Genomic DNA, 14,943 nt, shown 5'->3' with positions numbered 1-14,943 from the left:
TTGACAAAGAGGATCTGATTGTGCAAAATGTGTTGAACTCAGACGCTATTGTCTAATGACGCAATGAGAACTTCAATTGCAAATCTATTTCATTGATTTATAATAATCCATTTATTTTGATTTTGAATTCTACCATTATTGATTTTAAAATTGATTTGTTTGATTTTAAAATCAATGGATTTGTCAAAGATTTCTAAATCCAAATATTTTTCTAAATCCATTAAAATTCTAGAATCAATAACCCCCACTTATATTAGAGCACCTCCAACAAAGGATTTTAAAAATGTTTTAAACTTTAAAATGAGTTTCGTAGAAAAAAAGAAAAGAAAGTAAAAAAGAATTCTAATGTTTAGATATTTTAGAATCCCATTAAAACTTAATATGACACTTTAAACAATAGATTGATTAATGTTTTGTTTTATAATTAACTTTTAGTTATATAATTATAATTTATTAGAATATTAATATTTACATATGAAAGAATTTTATCGCAGTAAGATTTTTTTCCATAACTTTAAAATTAGATATATTTCAAAGACACACAATATAATGATAGAAAATTTACATGTGATGTGAGGAATTCTACTTTCGGTATTTATATGTTGATTCTACTTTCGGTTTAACCATCTGAATCAGTGATTTTTTTTTGACGAATAGTTTTTGTTGTAAGAAAAAGTTAATATTTTATTGATGTATGTATGCATTCAGGATTCATCACTAATTTAATGAGCATGAATGTTTCTACTTTCCGAGTTACTTTTGAGAAACTTAAATAGAATAGATAATGACTTTAGTACAAAGCATAAGTTACTTTGGAACAGCTTAATTGTTTTTCTTCCGTTAATTAATACTTTGTTGTTACTCATGTCTCTCAGTCTATATTTTCTGGCGTTGTGATCACATCATATACAAACCATTCAAGAATCTTAAAAAAAAAAACAAAAGGAAGAAAGAAAGATACAGACTTCAGAGAGATGGAACACACATCAAGAGCATTAGTCTTAGTTTTAGTTCTATGTGTTGCGGTTATGATCACTCCAGGAGCGGCTCATGACCAACCACCACAATCAGAATCTCCTATCAACTTAGAGAAATGCTGGTCACCTCTTTTTAATGTCAATGGATGTGTACTCGAACTCTTCCAGTCGGTTTTCTCAGGCAAGTTTGGAGACGTTGGAACCGCGTGCTGCAAGGCGTTTTCGACCATAGATGCTAACTGCTGGCCTCACATGTTCCCATTGAACCCGTTCTTCCCACCTCTTGTTAAAGACAACTGTGCTCAGATTGTTCCAAACTTACCATAAGCATAAGTTAAAAAAAAAGGAAGAGTGAAGTGTGGACAACTCTTGTTTAGCTTAGAAAAGTAATATAATCACTCTTCTATTCATTGTTCCAAGTCTTTATTTAATATCATATCTAATAAAAAAGAGAAATTGCATGCTATGGCTATGTTTCAAAGATTATTTAGGTGGACGGGCATCACAAAGAAACAAACGGTTTAACCCAAAATTGCCCCCGGTGTCTTTGACGTCTGTTTTTTTTTCTTACCTTTTTCTTGGACAAATCTTACCCTATTATTTATAAACTGACATGTGATTACCATATTATTTGAAGTTTAGTTTTGTAATGTATGAATAGTGAAGTTATTCAGTAAAAAAAAATAGTGAAGTTGTCTGTATAGAGTATTATAGTACTCATACAAAAAAAAATAGAGTTTAGAGTTTTTATTTGGGTTAGGGTTTAAGGTTAATAATATAGAGTTTTTATTTAGATTTTGGGTTTAAAGTCTTTATTTGGGTTTAGGGTTTAGAATTTGGAATTTTTATTTGGGTTTAGGGTTTAAAGTTTTTATTTGGATTTATGGTTTATGATTTAGGGTTTAGAGTATAGTGAAGTTATTCAGTCAAAAAAAATTAGTGAAGTTGTCTGTATTATAGTACTCATACAAAAAAATAGAATTTAGAGTTTCTATTTGGATTAGGGTTTAAGGTTAATAATATAGAGCTTCTATTTGGATATTGGGTTTAGAGTATTTATTTGGGTTTAGGATTTAGAATTTGGAATTTATATTTGGGTTTAGAGTTTATAATTTCTATTTGAATTTAGGATTTAGAATTTAAAATTTAAAATTTATATTTGGGATTAGAATTCAGGTTATTAGTTGGGTTGGATTTATGGTTTTAGGATTTTGGACTATCACCATTTTTTTAATCAATTTGATTATAGTTCTATGTTTAACCAAAATCATAATCGGTTTTGTAGTCAATGTGAATGTTCATCTTCAAAAGGATAACAAAGTAACTTTGCTTTCATTGTTTTGACCATATAGCTGATTAAATTTATTTTTGCATGATTACCTAAATAACTTTAGTTTCATGGCTATCTACCAAAATGACTCTAAAAAAAAAAATTTCTTAACAAATTCATAGACATTGTTGTTGCCTTTGGTTTACACACAAAGATTTGGCAATCTAATGTTGTTGAGTAGTCTTTGATTAATAAAAGAGTGAAAATCTTATACCATTAGTCTCTTCAAAATATCTTTGGATGATGGAAACGGTGTCGTTTTCCAGAAAAGCATCTTCTTCTTCAACGTGCGAACAAAACAAAAAGCTCACTTTGCCAAAATCCCAGAGAGAAAGCTTGGATCTTTCGCGGCCCAGAATCTCCTGGAAGAGAATCAGAATCGGTACGATCTTTAATCTCCTTTTCAATTAATATTATCTTTGCGATTTTCGAGTCCTTTCCTTCTTCGATTCATACGTTTAGCTATTGATCGATAACCGTATCCATCGTTTTTTTTCTTCCAATATTGGGTTCAACGATGATTTAGCTCAAAAGATGAAGAAAGGATCGAGCTTTGAGATCTAATACAAACAATACTATCGAGTCTAACCATAAAGATTGAATCTTTTTGTTTTATGCATTTAATATTGTTTCAGTATATGCATTTTTGGAGTCATGAAGGTCGGAGGAGGAGTTGGCTATTACTAGAATCTGTTATCCACCACCCCTGAAGATACTAGAAAAATGTGGAATCTAGCCTCGAGTTACCTCACCGGACCTAGAAACGAACCAAGAAGGCCACCACAAATCCATCCTCATGTAGACTGCTGTTCTGACGACGACGATGCTTCATCTCTAGGCAGCAAAGAAGAAGGTCTCGAGTGTCCCATCTGCTGGGAATCATTCAACATCGTCGAAAACGTTCCTTACGTCCTTTGGTGCGGCCACACCATGTGCAAAAACTGCATCCTCGGACTTCAGTGGGCTATCGTCAAACTACCTACTCACCCTGTTCAGCTCCCTCTCTTCATCTCCTGCCCCTGGTGCAACCTCCTCTCCTTCCGTCTCGTCTTCAGAGGAGCTCTTAGGTTCCCTCGCAAGAACTACTTTGTGCTTTGGATGGTCGAGAGGATGAATGGGGAGAGACGCAGTTCTCCAGGGACAGATCAAACCGATACGAGGGAGCAGCAGCAGCCTCCGTGTCTCCTCCACCATCGCCGTGGCGCTCAACCTGAGCAGCCATCAGGTGATGGTAATGATGGTCATCGAGTTCGAAGGGACAACAACATACAAACTTCGCTGAGGAAGTCTCTGGTCTTCTTTGTTCAGTTGACAGCGAAGTTCCCGTTGGTTGTTATATTTCTGCTGATTATACTCTATGCGATACCGACCAGTGCAGCCATATTGGCAATGTACATTCTAGTCACTCTCTTGCTGGCGTTGCCGTCGTTTCTCATCCTCTACTTTGCTTATCCTTGTCTCGACTGGCTCGTCAGGGAGATTGTCACTTGAAAGTGGTGTTTCTCTATTTATTCGACGACTCTTCTTCCTCTATGTAAGTATGATGATTTGGTAATTACCAGTCTTCCTTATCTATATATGTAGATGTAGTTTCTTTTGGTTTGCATTGTTGCTCTATGGGAGTTTGGAGAAAGGACATGTCCATGTGTTGTAAGGGCTGTTCTTTGTAGGAGTTCAATAGTATTTGTAATATTTTGAGGATCTGCCTTCTGATTGCTTGAGGTTTGTCTCAATAAGATTTGATGTCTATAAAATGCTCTAGTCATTACAACGAGCTACCAAAACTACGACTTAGTCATAAGACGAGAGCAAGATTTCTCTTCCTCTTCAGAAAGTATCAGTCATCGCTTCATCTGAAAAAAGCCAATGAGTACTGAGTACACAAACACATATCAGACAAACCAAACCCCAAGCATAGTTCACAAAGAGACCAAGAACACAGAGTATATATATATATATATATACATATATATATATATAGTAACTTTCTTCTCAAGACTTTCCAAAATCTCTTTCATCACATCAACATTGTTACCTGAGGCAGCTCCTTTCTCACTAAAGTGAAGCCTTTACTTAATTACTTGTCTATGCAACTATGTTATGAAATCTTTATTAGTCAATCAAACATACATAAGAGGTTTGAAAAGTTCTCACTTCTCAGAGGTCCATTATTAGTGAGAAACGTAAGAGCCACGAAACTGTTTACTATTATTTGGAGCTTGATCCACTAAACTCTCAATGGTCATTGGACAAATGATTCTAAAAATAGATCACTAAACATAACTATAAAACACAGACAAAGAACTCTGTTATTATCAATTCATCCATTCCTAGTCCTTCAATTTTTAAACCAAAACAAAACAAAACAAAAAAAATACAAAAGATAAAATAACATAAAAATAATGGCAAGAGTTCAGTTATTATTATGTTTCACCTTTCTCCTCGCATCAGTGACCTTTATGGAACATGTTTCAAGTGCCACCACCGCCAGCTCTAGCTCAACCACAACAGTGGCACAACTTGAGACTGAGACATCCAAAGAAGTCATGGAATTCATAATGAAGCTGGAGAAGAAGTGTCCACCCAAGGAGGAATACAAGTCTTTCTTCGAGAAACTAAAGAGTACCATGGTGGCCTCCACAAAGGTTACTACCGAAAAGAAGAAAGGTTTCTTCTCTGCTGCAGCTGGAAAAATATCTGATGCGGTGTCTTTCATTGGTTCAAAATTTACTGGCAAGTCAGCAGAGGTAGTAAACAAAACTCTTTCATGTATATCCAAAGCCTATCAATCATCTTCTTCACGATGTTCTTGTGGTATGTTGATAGGTTAAAAAATCCATGGAGACCTACCAACAAGAGGTGGCCAAGGCACTGCAGGAGTTAGAAGCCATCCACAAGAAAATCATTGAAGCAAACCAAGGCAAGGTAGAGGGGTCAGTGGCAGTGACAGCAGAGCAAAAAACAGAGATCAAACAAACAATCACCAGATGGGAAACAGTGACGACTCAGTTCGTGGAGACTGCTATCCAGACCGAGGCTGCTTCAAATACTACAGTTGGTGTAGACAAAGTCAAGCTACCTTGAGCTCTCTCTCAGAGGCTGCTTTATCTACTACATTCATTTTGCCACTACACATATATAAAATATTATTCAAGGCTAGCTAATAATAATTTAGAGATTTTTTTTTTGTTGGGTTGAAATAAAACCAAGGTTGGTATAGGCCAATCATATAGATCTATGGATCGACCTATTTAAGTAAGTAAAGATAGACTGTAACCGCTCTGTATGTGTTGAAATAATTTTAAAATAAGCTCTGATAGCATAAGATGAGAAGATTTGTCTACAGCTTTTGTTTTTTTTTTCTTTTTTTTGCATTGCACTATCAAAATCTAGTTGTGTTGTGTTCTGTCTTAGTTTGCGTGTTCCTCAATATCAAGCCCTGAGATTTTCATTGGTCCAATGTTAACTGCAAGAAACCATAATGTAATGAGATGGAAACAAGAAGGAGACTGTTGGTTATACGTACTAATAACATCAAGCCCAGCTAATTTGGGCATAAACTGTCTGATATGATCCTCTGCTGCTTTATCTGCCTTCAGTGTCAGAAACAGATACTTTCTTCTTCCCGTGTTTTTGTTGGACTAGGTCCTATCACATCTTCCTCCCAAATTTTCAAAGACAATTTTGGCTTTGTTATTGCGTAAGACTTGAGAGATGCAAGACAAGGCAGAGTTACCCATGAGCATGCTCAACATCATTAATTCGAGCAGCAACGTGACCCTTGCATTCCACTACAACTGTTTGTTCCTTTTTTACTCTTTTCTCATGAAATAGAGAACAAGTTCAATAAAAAAAAAATTGTTTCTAAAGTTAAGGGTTATAAGTAGTAAAAAAAACTCATACATGGTAGTCTATGATAGTGAGCTTGATCAACCGATAATCCTCACCAGTTTCACAAGCCAGTTGTTTGCAAGTAGAAAGAAGATATTAGTCATAAACATAACGCCTAACGGTTCAATGGTATGAAGTCCTACTGATTCACTTCCTACTGTGTTCCTAAGCTGATTGATATCATGTTCAACAAATCCTAGTATCAAATAACCTAACTAGTACATGATTAAGTCTGAGTTTGGTCAGCTTAATTGTTAATGTTAACAGACACGTTTACGTATCTGTCTCTTATAAGGAGTTGCATTTGGGGTTCCCTGTGGGGAGAAGTAAAAGATATCTTGAAGGTATAAGTTTTGTGACTCAAATGTGCCTGTTGTTAGAAGAGATTTTGATTTTTTTTTTTATATATATTTTGATTTTTAAAATAGAAAAAAGAGATTTTGATTTTAATGTTTTTTTTTTTTTTGAAAAGAAGGTGGAACCTGATGTGTCCACAACGCAGCTATACATGGAATGTGTTTAAGAGGTGAGTTCAAGTTAGCAAAGGAGCTTTATGTGGAGATGAGACAAGAACCGGATGGTAAAACTCGAGCTATGATTGCTACAGAACTTGAATAGACATTTAAAAAGTTTAAGGTGATATAACTTTTTTTTTTGTTTTGGTCTACTCATACTTGTTCATCTAATGACCATAAGCCAAAGACAAAGATACTTGTCCCTACTCATGTTCCTAGAAGAACAAGATGATTAATTCCGTCTAAAGCAAGTTACACAATCTCCCAAAAAACCCTAACTTTCATCGTGAATGATCAAAAAACTCATTTATTACAACTTACAAGCTTTTGAGATTTCTTTTAACTCAAACTTGTCCTTTTCTCTCATCTTCTGCAATTCACATGGTTCCTGAGTGTGAAGTTACACTAATACCCTCATCCCTCGATGTGCAAGCAAAAGTTAAATGTTATGAGAAGCTCGTAAAACAGAGAGCCTCGTGTTCCTCGTACCCAATCCTCCATCCCTCTCTCTTTCTCTCTGCTACAGACAGGCCCACAGACTCTTAGAAAAAAGCAGTCTTTCCCGCCAAAAAACAAAGCCTGCTCTTCTTACAACTCACCTTCTCTTCACCTCCTCTATGTTCTGTATACACTCAGCACCACAAAAGAGAAGAGAGAAAGAGAGAGAGAGACAAAAGATGAATAGCTCGTCTAAGGTAATAATGGCGGCCACTATGGTTATGGTAGTGAGCTTAGTAATGGTTCTAAGCTTAGTGTTAGTGCTACTAGCCGAACTCTACTGCTCTCTCTTACTCCGCCGCCGCCGTAGTAGCCGTAACCACTCCCTCACACTCCCCACCACCACAATCACCCCCGCCGCTGCAACCACCACCACTACAAGCCTCGCTCAAGCCATTTCAACCACCAACGACCACCCTTCACCATCATCAAACACCGATCTCTCAACCAATCCACTAACCACAGGCGTCCTTCAAACTCCAAAACCTTTTCTCGTAACCAACAAAACCTATCATCATGAGTCTTCATCCTTACCAGCTTCCCCTGTACCCTCTGTCGATAACTTCATCTACATTTCGAACCCGATGTACTCCAACGACGTCCCTACGAGTAAACCAACCACGCCTTTCGAGACCCCTGAGTCTTCGCCGTCCAGGCTCGAGACCGAAGACTCTTCTTCTTCTTCCGGCGAGGAAGATGACAATGTAACGCCGACGTTGACTCCCATGAAGGATCTTCCTGAAAAGGCATGCTCTGTTTCGCTGCAAGACAATGCGAGGTCGCTGGAGAGTTCTGCTAGTGAATCCAACAGTAACAACGAGAAGGACAAAGACGGTGGGTTGTCTACGTCGTCTGGTTCTCCGTCGTATACTTCTCCGTCGTGGTAGTGTTGTTTAATTAGTTAATTAATCCATGATTCATGTTTTCTTTCTTTCTTTTTTTTATTTTAATTAAAATTTTGGACTGTCTTGGAATGTGTATGCTCTGTTTTGGACATTATGGCTCGATGACCCAAGCGGCCAAGCTCACGCTTGTTTTTTTTTACCAGAGTTTCCTTCTTATGTCGTTTTCTGTGTTCTGAAAGACCCCAAACCAAAAAAAAGAAAAAAACAGTTCTTTTTTTTTAATGATAACTCAAAAGCAAGATAAAGCTGTCAACTTTATCTTATTTTAAGCTTTATTCTATGGTGACAATCTTGGTAAAACAATACTATATGTTGAGTTGTATTCAGATCTTTTGATTAATGCAAAGCTCTTTGCTGAACCCAAAAAGAAGAAAACCAAGGAGAAAAGTCAAAATTGAATTGAGTGATTCAGCTGTTCCTTTAACTGACTCCTTGGTTCTGTACATTGCACATTAGCTTCATATTATTGATGGTTGTTAGTGATTCTCTATATGGGTGAAAGGCTGAAATATGGTTTGCAGAACATATAAGTCCAGTGATTTGTTTACAAGCTTATTATTTTTTTTTTATTTCAAGAAGTCTGAATTCTGAATCGAAAAAAAATTATAAATAAGTAATTGGATTAACATAAATCTTCTTTTTAGCATCATGCAAATAGAACTATTAAACATGGATCATTGTAAAATGATGTAATTTGTAATGTGATAACTAGCAAAAGAATCAAAATCTAACTGAACCAGATTGAAACCCTCAAATATTCAAATGTTTTTTAGATTTATATATCTGAAATAACCGAAAGTCAGTAAGCTCTTTGGCTATGACAATTCTAGTTCCTAAAACTGCAAATGCAGCGTGTTCGCTAAGACCATCTCCAACCCATCTCTATTTATATCTCTATATTTTTTTCTAAAATAGAGAATCTCTATTATAGAGGTGGATTTGCTCCAATGTATGCCTCTATAATAGAGTTCCTCTATTTATAGGGGAAAATATAGAGGAATCTCACTTTTTGCCTCTATATTTAGAGATGAAAATGACAAATCTCTATATTTTCCTCTATAAATAGAGGAACTCTATTATAAAGGCATACATTGGAGCAAATCCACCTCTATAATAGAGTTTCTCTATTTTAGAGAAAAATATAGAGGTGTACATTGGAGATGCTCTAAGATAACATAGAAACTATAAACATAACCGTACGGTTTATATTAGGTTTCAGTTTCCTCTGTGAATATCTGTGAGAATTTCTTTTCTTTTTGGTTTGCACATTCTGTTTATCTCTTTTTTTGTATTTCATGGATATATCTTATTCTTTGGATGCTGGTTTTCTCAGTTGGCTTTGGCCTGTGGAGATCATCTTGCTTAGTTAAGATCAACTGGAGTGTAATCTTGTTTTCTGAACTCAATAAGAAGGTTCTGTTTGTTGCATTACTCAATAAGCACTATCAATATCAATTGGTTGATTTGGCTCTGTTACCAAACAAACATGGCTAAGTAACATTGAGGAAAGTTCTTTGAATGTAGTCAATAGTAACATTTATGCAATACAGCACTAATGCCATTAGTCACAGTCACTTGTTTACTTAACTATCCGAGTATTGGAGTCTTTTGACAAAAGTATTCACTAAATTGACGGTCAAGAAACCTTACACGTGGACGGTGCACATTGCTTCTTACCTATTTTAGTTTTTTTTTTTGTTGTCGCTTCCTCCCACAAATATCTGCTCAGCTCCAGCAGACACACTGAAAAAAACATGACCTGTCACGGGGTAAGTACAGTTCCAACATCCAATAAAACACCGACACGTAGATATCCTCACCACTTGTCGTGGTCAATCTCAGATCACTCATAAGTGATCACTGAGACTGATAAGATTGACCCACACTCTACTCTACTCTCTCCAGATAGAGATCGAAGAAGATGGAGAGTTTGATGCAATACAATAATGCCTTATCGAGCCTTGTGAATCGTCGTTGCGACAATGGAAGGTGGAGAAGAACGAGGATGTTTCCGGCGGCGGCGAGGAACAGAACCTGGCCACTATCACCGAAGAAAAGACTCTTTCCGACGGTGAAAGCTGTCTCTAGCGAGCCAAAGGAGAAGGTCGCCGATGTTGTTATCGATTCCGAACAAGGTCCAAGTTCATCTTTTTCGTTTCTCATTCAAAAAGTTGCTTTCTTTACGCGTATAAGGTTCGTGCTACAAGAATAAAGTATGTACCTTTAGGGTTTGTAGTGAATGTTGGAACTAAAGAATGTAACTTTAGTGTTTACAGTGAGTGTTGGAGTTAAAGTATGTAACTTTAGTGTTTATAGTGAATGTTGGAGTTAAAGTATGTAACTTTAGGGTTTATAGTGAATGTTGGGTATGTGAAGTTAAACCATTTCTTGTGATTGAATAACAGAAGAAGGCTTTAGGTCGTTGAGCCCGTTTGGTCCAGATGCTGCTTCTGTGGCATCGAGTATTAAGTACCACTCGGAGTTCACGCCTCTGTTTTCTCCGGAGAAGTTTGAGTTGCCTAAGGCTTTCTTTGCCACTGCGCAAACTGTTAGGGACGCTCTTATCGTTAACTGGAACGCCACTTATGAGTATTACAACAGGGTGAATCCCAAACAGGCTTACTATTTGTCAATGGAGTTTCTGCAGGTTTTTGCTTTTGACTCACTCATCTTAGCAAATCTTTTTTACTTGGTTTTGTTATCTGAACATCTTCTTCTCCCCATTGTGTATAGGGTAGAGCCCTATCGAATGCAGTGGGTAACCTTGGGCTTACGGGGGCTTATGCTGACGCTTTGAAGAGTCTAGGATTTGATTTGGAAAGCGTAGCTGGTCAGGTGAGCTTGTTGTTTGCTATTACAGAGACTTTTATCTTTCTTTATATGTGCTGAGATGCTAAAGTCTCTCTCCACTACTTGTAATATGTAGGAGCCAGATCCTGCACTTGGGAATGGTGGGCTAGGGAGACTTGCCTCGTGCTTTTTGGATTCCATGGCAACTTTGAATTATCCGGCATGGGGTTATGGACTTAGATATAAGTACGGCTTGTTCAAACAGAGAATCACAAAAGATGGACAGGAGGAAGCTGCAGAAGATTGGCTTGAGGTCTTCTTTTTCTTCTACTATACAATATATCCTAATTTGTACCTCCTGAAAGTAATGCTGAACAGTGGTAACTTACCTGTTTCTTTCAGCTGAGCAATCCTTGGGAAATAGTCAGAAATGATGTCTCATATCCTGTAAAGTTCTATGGAAAAGTGGTTCTTGGATCAGATGGTAAGAGACAATGGATTGGTGGGGAAGACATCGTGGCCGTTGCTTATGATGTTCCTATACCTGGATATAAAACTAAGACTACTATCAATCTACGGCTCTGGTCAACAAAAGCCCCTTCAGCAGATTTTGATTTGTCTTCATATAACTCCGGGAGGCATACTGAGGCAGCTGAAGCTCTGTTTAACGCTGAAAAGGTCTGTCTCTCTCTTTCTACTCTTCTCCTAGCCCTGCACTAACATCAACGCTGAAAATTTGCTACGTAATGGAATTAGATTTGCTACGTGCTTTATCCCGGAGACGAGTCAAATGAAGGAAAGGCTCTTCGTCTGAAGCAGCAGTACACTCTGTGCTCAGCCTCGCTTCAAGATATCGTAGCACGCTTTGAGACAAGGTCTGGAGGAAGCATCAACTGGGAAGAATTTCCAGAGAAGGTTGCAGTTCAGATGAATGACACTCACCCTACCTTATGCATTCCTGAGCTAATGAGGATTCTAATGGATTTAAAAGGACTAAGCTGGGAGGACGCTTGGAAAATCACACAGAGGTTCATTTCTTCCCATATCTACTACTCTCTTTCTCCCTAGATATATAGTTTACAGGTTTAAAAACGTGCAACGTGTTTCTGAATAGTTAATAAATAATGTTTATAGGACAGTGGCATACACAAACCACACAGTCTTGCCTGAGGCACTGGAGAAGTGGAGTTTAGACCTTATGGGGAAATTGCTACCTCGTCATGTGGAGATTATTGAAATGATTGATGAGGAGGTCATCCTCCAACAACATGAAATGTCTCTTTTTCTTCTATATCTGGTCTAATTTTCACTTTCATGTGTTGCAGCTAGTCAGCACAATTGTTTCCGAGTATGGGACCGAGGATCCTGACTTGCTCAAGGAGAAACTGAAGGCGATGAGGATCTTAGAAAACGTCGAGTTGCCTTCTGCTTTTGCAGATGTGATTGTGAAGCCAAAGGACAAACCAGTTACTGCAAAAAACACAGAAGATTCTAAAGAAGAAGATGCTCAAACTGTGGTGAAAAAGGAACAAGAAGAAGAGAAAGAAACTGCTGGCAAGAAAGCTGAAGTTATCCCAGAACCGAAGGTTAAACCACCAAAGATGGTCCGTATGGCCAACCTCGCTGTTGTGGGTGGTCATGCTGTAAATGGAGTTGCAGAGATACACAGTGAAATAGTTAAGAAGGATGTTTTTAATGAATTCGTTAAGGTAAAACATCCTAACCAGTTAAGCATAATGCCTTTTTTTAATGTGCTACATGGAAGAAGAACAGGAGCCTCGTTGTTTAATATTCTATATTTGTTGCAGTTGTGGCCGGATAAATTCCAGAATAAAACCAACGGAGTAACACCAAGGCGATGGATTAGTTTTTGCAACCCGTATCTAAGTGATATTATAACTAAATGGATAGGCACACAAGACTGGGTCTTAAATACTGAGAAGCTTGCGGAACTAAGAAAGGTATGTGCGTTATGAGATTCAATGTTGTTTCACATGCTGTTTATCTTTATTGTAAGACACACGTTATACCTTTGTGCGGTCTTTCTCCAGTTTGCAGATGATGAAGATCTACAATCCGAGTGGAGGGCAGCAAAGAAGAAGAACAAGTTAAAGGTTGTATCACTAATCAAGGAAAGAACCGGGTACACTGTCAACCCGGATGCAATGTTCGACATTCAGGTGCGTTCCAGTGGATCTTGTTTACTTTCTTATGAATGAGTTGTTTTCGGTTTGAGAAGACCATTCAACAACATCTAGGCTTTAACCCAATGAGTCCTGTAAAATAGCAAATCTTAGAAGCTTTCTTCTTATCATACTCATCAAGTAAGAAATGTTATGCTTTATGTTTTGAAAACACTATTGCAGATAAAGCGTATCCATGAGTACAAGCGACAACTGCTTAATATATTGGGGATTGTTTACCGCTACAAAAAGATGAAGGAAATGAGTGCAAGTGAGAGGGAGAAGGCATTTGTTCCAAGAGTTTGCATTTTTGGGGGAAAAGCATTTGCCACATATGTGCAAGCCAAGAGGATTGTGAAATTCATCACAGATGTTGGGTCTACTATTAACAATGATTCAGAGATAGGTGACCTGCTTAAGGTAAGTGATCTGTTATATTATATGCACTCTAACGTTCTTGTATTAATCATACTCTGAGCAGACAATCTGCAAAATACTCCACCAAGTCTGGTTTAAGTGTCTTTTTGGAAATTGGTACCTATATTGTATCTTCTTATCAGAAGTGGTAACAACCATGTAGGTTATCTTTGTTCCTGATTACAATGTCAGTGTTGCTGAGTTGCTCATTCCAGCAAGTGAGCTTTCTCAGCACATCAGGTATCAACTTCTTTGGCTAAGTCGCCTTCTATGTTCTTGTCATAACTTCTTTGGCTAAGTCATCTTCTATAGTTTTTGGTAACAACTTCATGAGGCTGAGACACTGAAATTGAGAAACTTAGTAAACTAGGAACTGGACTAGCTTTATATGTTTATTATGAGAACCTTAGCAACAAATCCTGACATGAGGAACAATTAAGATAAGTTATAATCAATAATGGTACTCTGCCATTTTCTGAAGACTAAGAGTTGTATTGTCTCTGCAGTACCACTGGGATGGAAGCGAGTGGGACAAGCAACATGAAGTTTTCTATGAACGGTTGCATTTTGATAGGAACGTTGGATGGGGCTAATGTCGAGATTCGAGAAGAAGTTGGCGAAGAGAACTTCTTCCTCTTTGGTGCCAAAGCTGATGAGATTGTGAACCTCAGGAAAGAGAGAGCAGAGGGAAAGGTATATGATTTAAAAGAGTAATAAAACCTTGCTATTCTTATTTTTCTTCTCAGTCCTTTTGACATGTTATTCATCTTCACATTCCAGTTTGTTCCGGATCCTATTTTTGAAGAAGTCAAACGATACGTTAGAAGCGGTGTCTTTGGCTCAAACTATGATGAACTAATTGGCTCATTAGAAGGAAATGAGGGATTTGGACGAGCTGATTACTTCCTCGTTGGCAAAGACTTTCCTAGTTACGTTGAATGCCAAGAAAAAGTTGACGAGGCATACCGAGACCAGAAAGTAAGTAGCGATGCTTCCTTCTTCCATCATCAAAGCTTTACATGTTGACTCTGTATGAAAAACTTCCTCAATATCCAACCCTGAAATTTACCATTTTAATGATTACAGAAATGGACGAGAATGTCAATCTTGAACACAGCAGGTTCATTCAAGTTTAGCAGTGACCGGACCATCCACGAATATGCCAAAGACATATGGAATATTAAGCAAGTTGAACTTCCATGAGCCTTTGACCATTTAAGAACTTTTTTGAATGTCTCTTCTACTTCCCCAAGTTAAGTGTATCCAGGTAAAATAAGGAAACCATGTGTAGTGAATATGCGAGACAATGAATGTACGAAATAAGATTCAGACAAGCAAGCTGGTTACTTACTCTCTTTTTCTGTATCATATCTGTAAACTGTAACAGTAGCAAACGGTAGAAAATGGCAACTATACATCTGCACTCACCTTTAAAAT

General features: G+C 37.4%; 5 protein-coding genes and 1 pseudogene across 5 annotated transcripts; 5 read left to right on the top strand and 1 right to left on the bottom strand.

Moving 5' to 3' along the window:
* The first annotated feature begins 951 nt into the window (after positions 1 to 951).
* LOC108829299 (egg cell-secreted protein 1.4-like) lies at positions 952 to 1,429 on the top strand. Its single transcript, XM_018602961.2, has one exon. It carries the CDS (start codon positions 975 to 977, stop codon positions 1,302 to 1,304), a length of 330 nt encoding a protein of 109 aa, XP_018458463.1. The 5' UTR covers positions 952 to 974; the 3' UTR covers positions 1,305 to 1,429.
* A 1,102-nt stretch (positions 1,430 to 2,531) lies between these two features.
* Positions 2,532 to 4,072, top strand: LOC108829291 (uncharacterized). Its single transcript, XM_018602955.2, has 2 exons — positions 2,532 to 2,689; positions 2,943 to 4,072. The coding sequence occupies exon 2, from the start codon at positions 3,031 to 3,033 to the stop codon at positions 3,796 to 3,798; it is 768 nt and encodes a 255-aa protein (XP_018458457.2). The 5' UTR covers positions 2,532 to 2,689; positions 2,943 to 3,030; the 3' UTR covers positions 3,799 to 4,072.
* Positions 4,073 to 4,766: 694 nt separating this feature from the next.
* Positions 4,767 to 5,391, top strand: LOC108851858 (uncharacterized). The gene is made up of 2 exons (XM_018625331.2): positions 4,767 to 5,054; positions 5,134 to 5,391. The coding sequence occupies exons 1-2, from the start codon at positions 4,767 to 4,769 to the stop codon at positions 5,389 to 5,391; spliced, it is 546 nt and encodes a 181-aa protein (XP_018480833.2).
* Positions 5,392 to 5,717: 326 nt separating this feature from the next.
* On the bottom strand, positions 5,718 to 6,273 carry LOC108850304 (uncharacterized; annotated as a pseudogene).
* A 697-nt stretch (positions 6,274 to 6,970) lies between these two features.
* On the top strand, positions 6,971 to 8,252 carry LOC108850302 (uncharacterized serine-rich protein C215.13). The gene has a single exon (XM_057007399.1). The coding sequence runs from the start codon at positions 7,331 to 7,333 to the stop codon at positions 8,096 to 8,098; it is 768 nt and encodes a 255-aa protein (XP_056863379.1). The 5' UTR covers positions 6,971 to 7,330; the 3' UTR covers positions 8,099 to 8,252.
* Positions 8,253 to 9,888: 1,636 nt separating this feature from the next.
* On the top strand, positions 9,889 to 14,861 carry LOC108855288 (alpha-glucan phosphorylase 1). Its single transcript, XM_018629064.2, has 15 exons — positions 9,889 to 10,251; positions 10,522 to 10,763; positions 10,850 to 10,951; positions 11,043 to 11,219; positions 11,309 to 11,584; positions 11,663 to 11,934; positions 12,041 to 12,158; positions 12,232 to 12,615; positions 12,715 to 12,867; positions 12,958 to 13,086; positions 13,273 to 13,509; positions 13,670 to 13,746; positions 14,013 to 14,199; positions 14,287 to 14,484; positions 14,593 to 14,861. Exons 1-15 carry the CDS (start codon positions 10,038 to 10,040, stop codon positions 14,707 to 14,709), a joined length of 2,883 nt encoding a protein of 960 aa, XP_018484566.2. The 5' UTR covers positions 9,889 to 10,037; the 3' UTR covers positions 14,710 to 14,861.
* Positions 14,862 to 14,943: the final 82 nt, after the last annotated feature.

The sequence above is a fragment of the Raphanus sativus genome, chromosome 4 (genome assembly GCF_000801105.2).
Source record: "Raphanus sativus cultivar WK10039 chromosome 4, ASM80110v3, whole genome shotgun sequence".
Lineage (NCBI taxonomy): Eukaryota > Viridiplantae > Streptophyta > Magnoliopsida > Brassicales > Brassicaceae > Raphanus > Raphanus sativus.
Note: the sequence above shows the minus strand (reverse complement) of the source record. Positions and strands in the feature narration are given on the sequence as shown.

Excerpts from the sequence above, each read along its gene's own strand:
- LOC108829299 (XM_018602961.2), top strand. The coding sequence starts at position 975 with ATGGAACACACATCAAGAGCATTAGTCTTAGTTTTAGTTCTATGTGTT.
- LOC108829291 (XM_018602955.2), top strand. The coding sequence starts at position 3,031 with ATGTGGAATCTAGCCTCGAGTTACCTCACCGGACCTAGAAACGAACCA.
- LOC108851858 (XM_018625331.2), top strand. The coding sequence starts at position 4,767 with ATGGAACATGTTTCAAGTGCCACCACCGCCAGCTCTAGCTCAACCACA. Across the intron at positions 5,055-5,133 it reads TTACTGGCAAGTCAGCAGAG|GTTAAAAAATCCATGGAGAC; the intron begins GTAGTAAACAAA and ends GTATGTTGATAG.
- LOC108850302 (XM_057007399.1), top strand. The coding sequence starts at position 7,331 with ATGTTCTGTATACACTCAGCACCACAAAAGAGAAGAGAGAAAGAGAGA.
- LOC108855288 (XM_018629064.2), top strand. The coding sequence starts at position 10,038 with ATGGAGAGTTTGATGCAATACAATAATGCCTTATCGAGCCTTGTGAAT. Across the intron at positions 13,510-13,669 it reads AGATAGGTGACCTGCTTAAG|GTTATCTTTGTTCCTGATTA; the intron begins GTAAGTGATCTG and ends ACAACCATGTAG. Across the intron at positions 13,747-14,012 it reads GAGCTTTCTCAGCACATCAG|TACCACTGGGATGGAAGCGA; the intron begins GTATCAACTTCT and ends TTGTCTCTGCAG.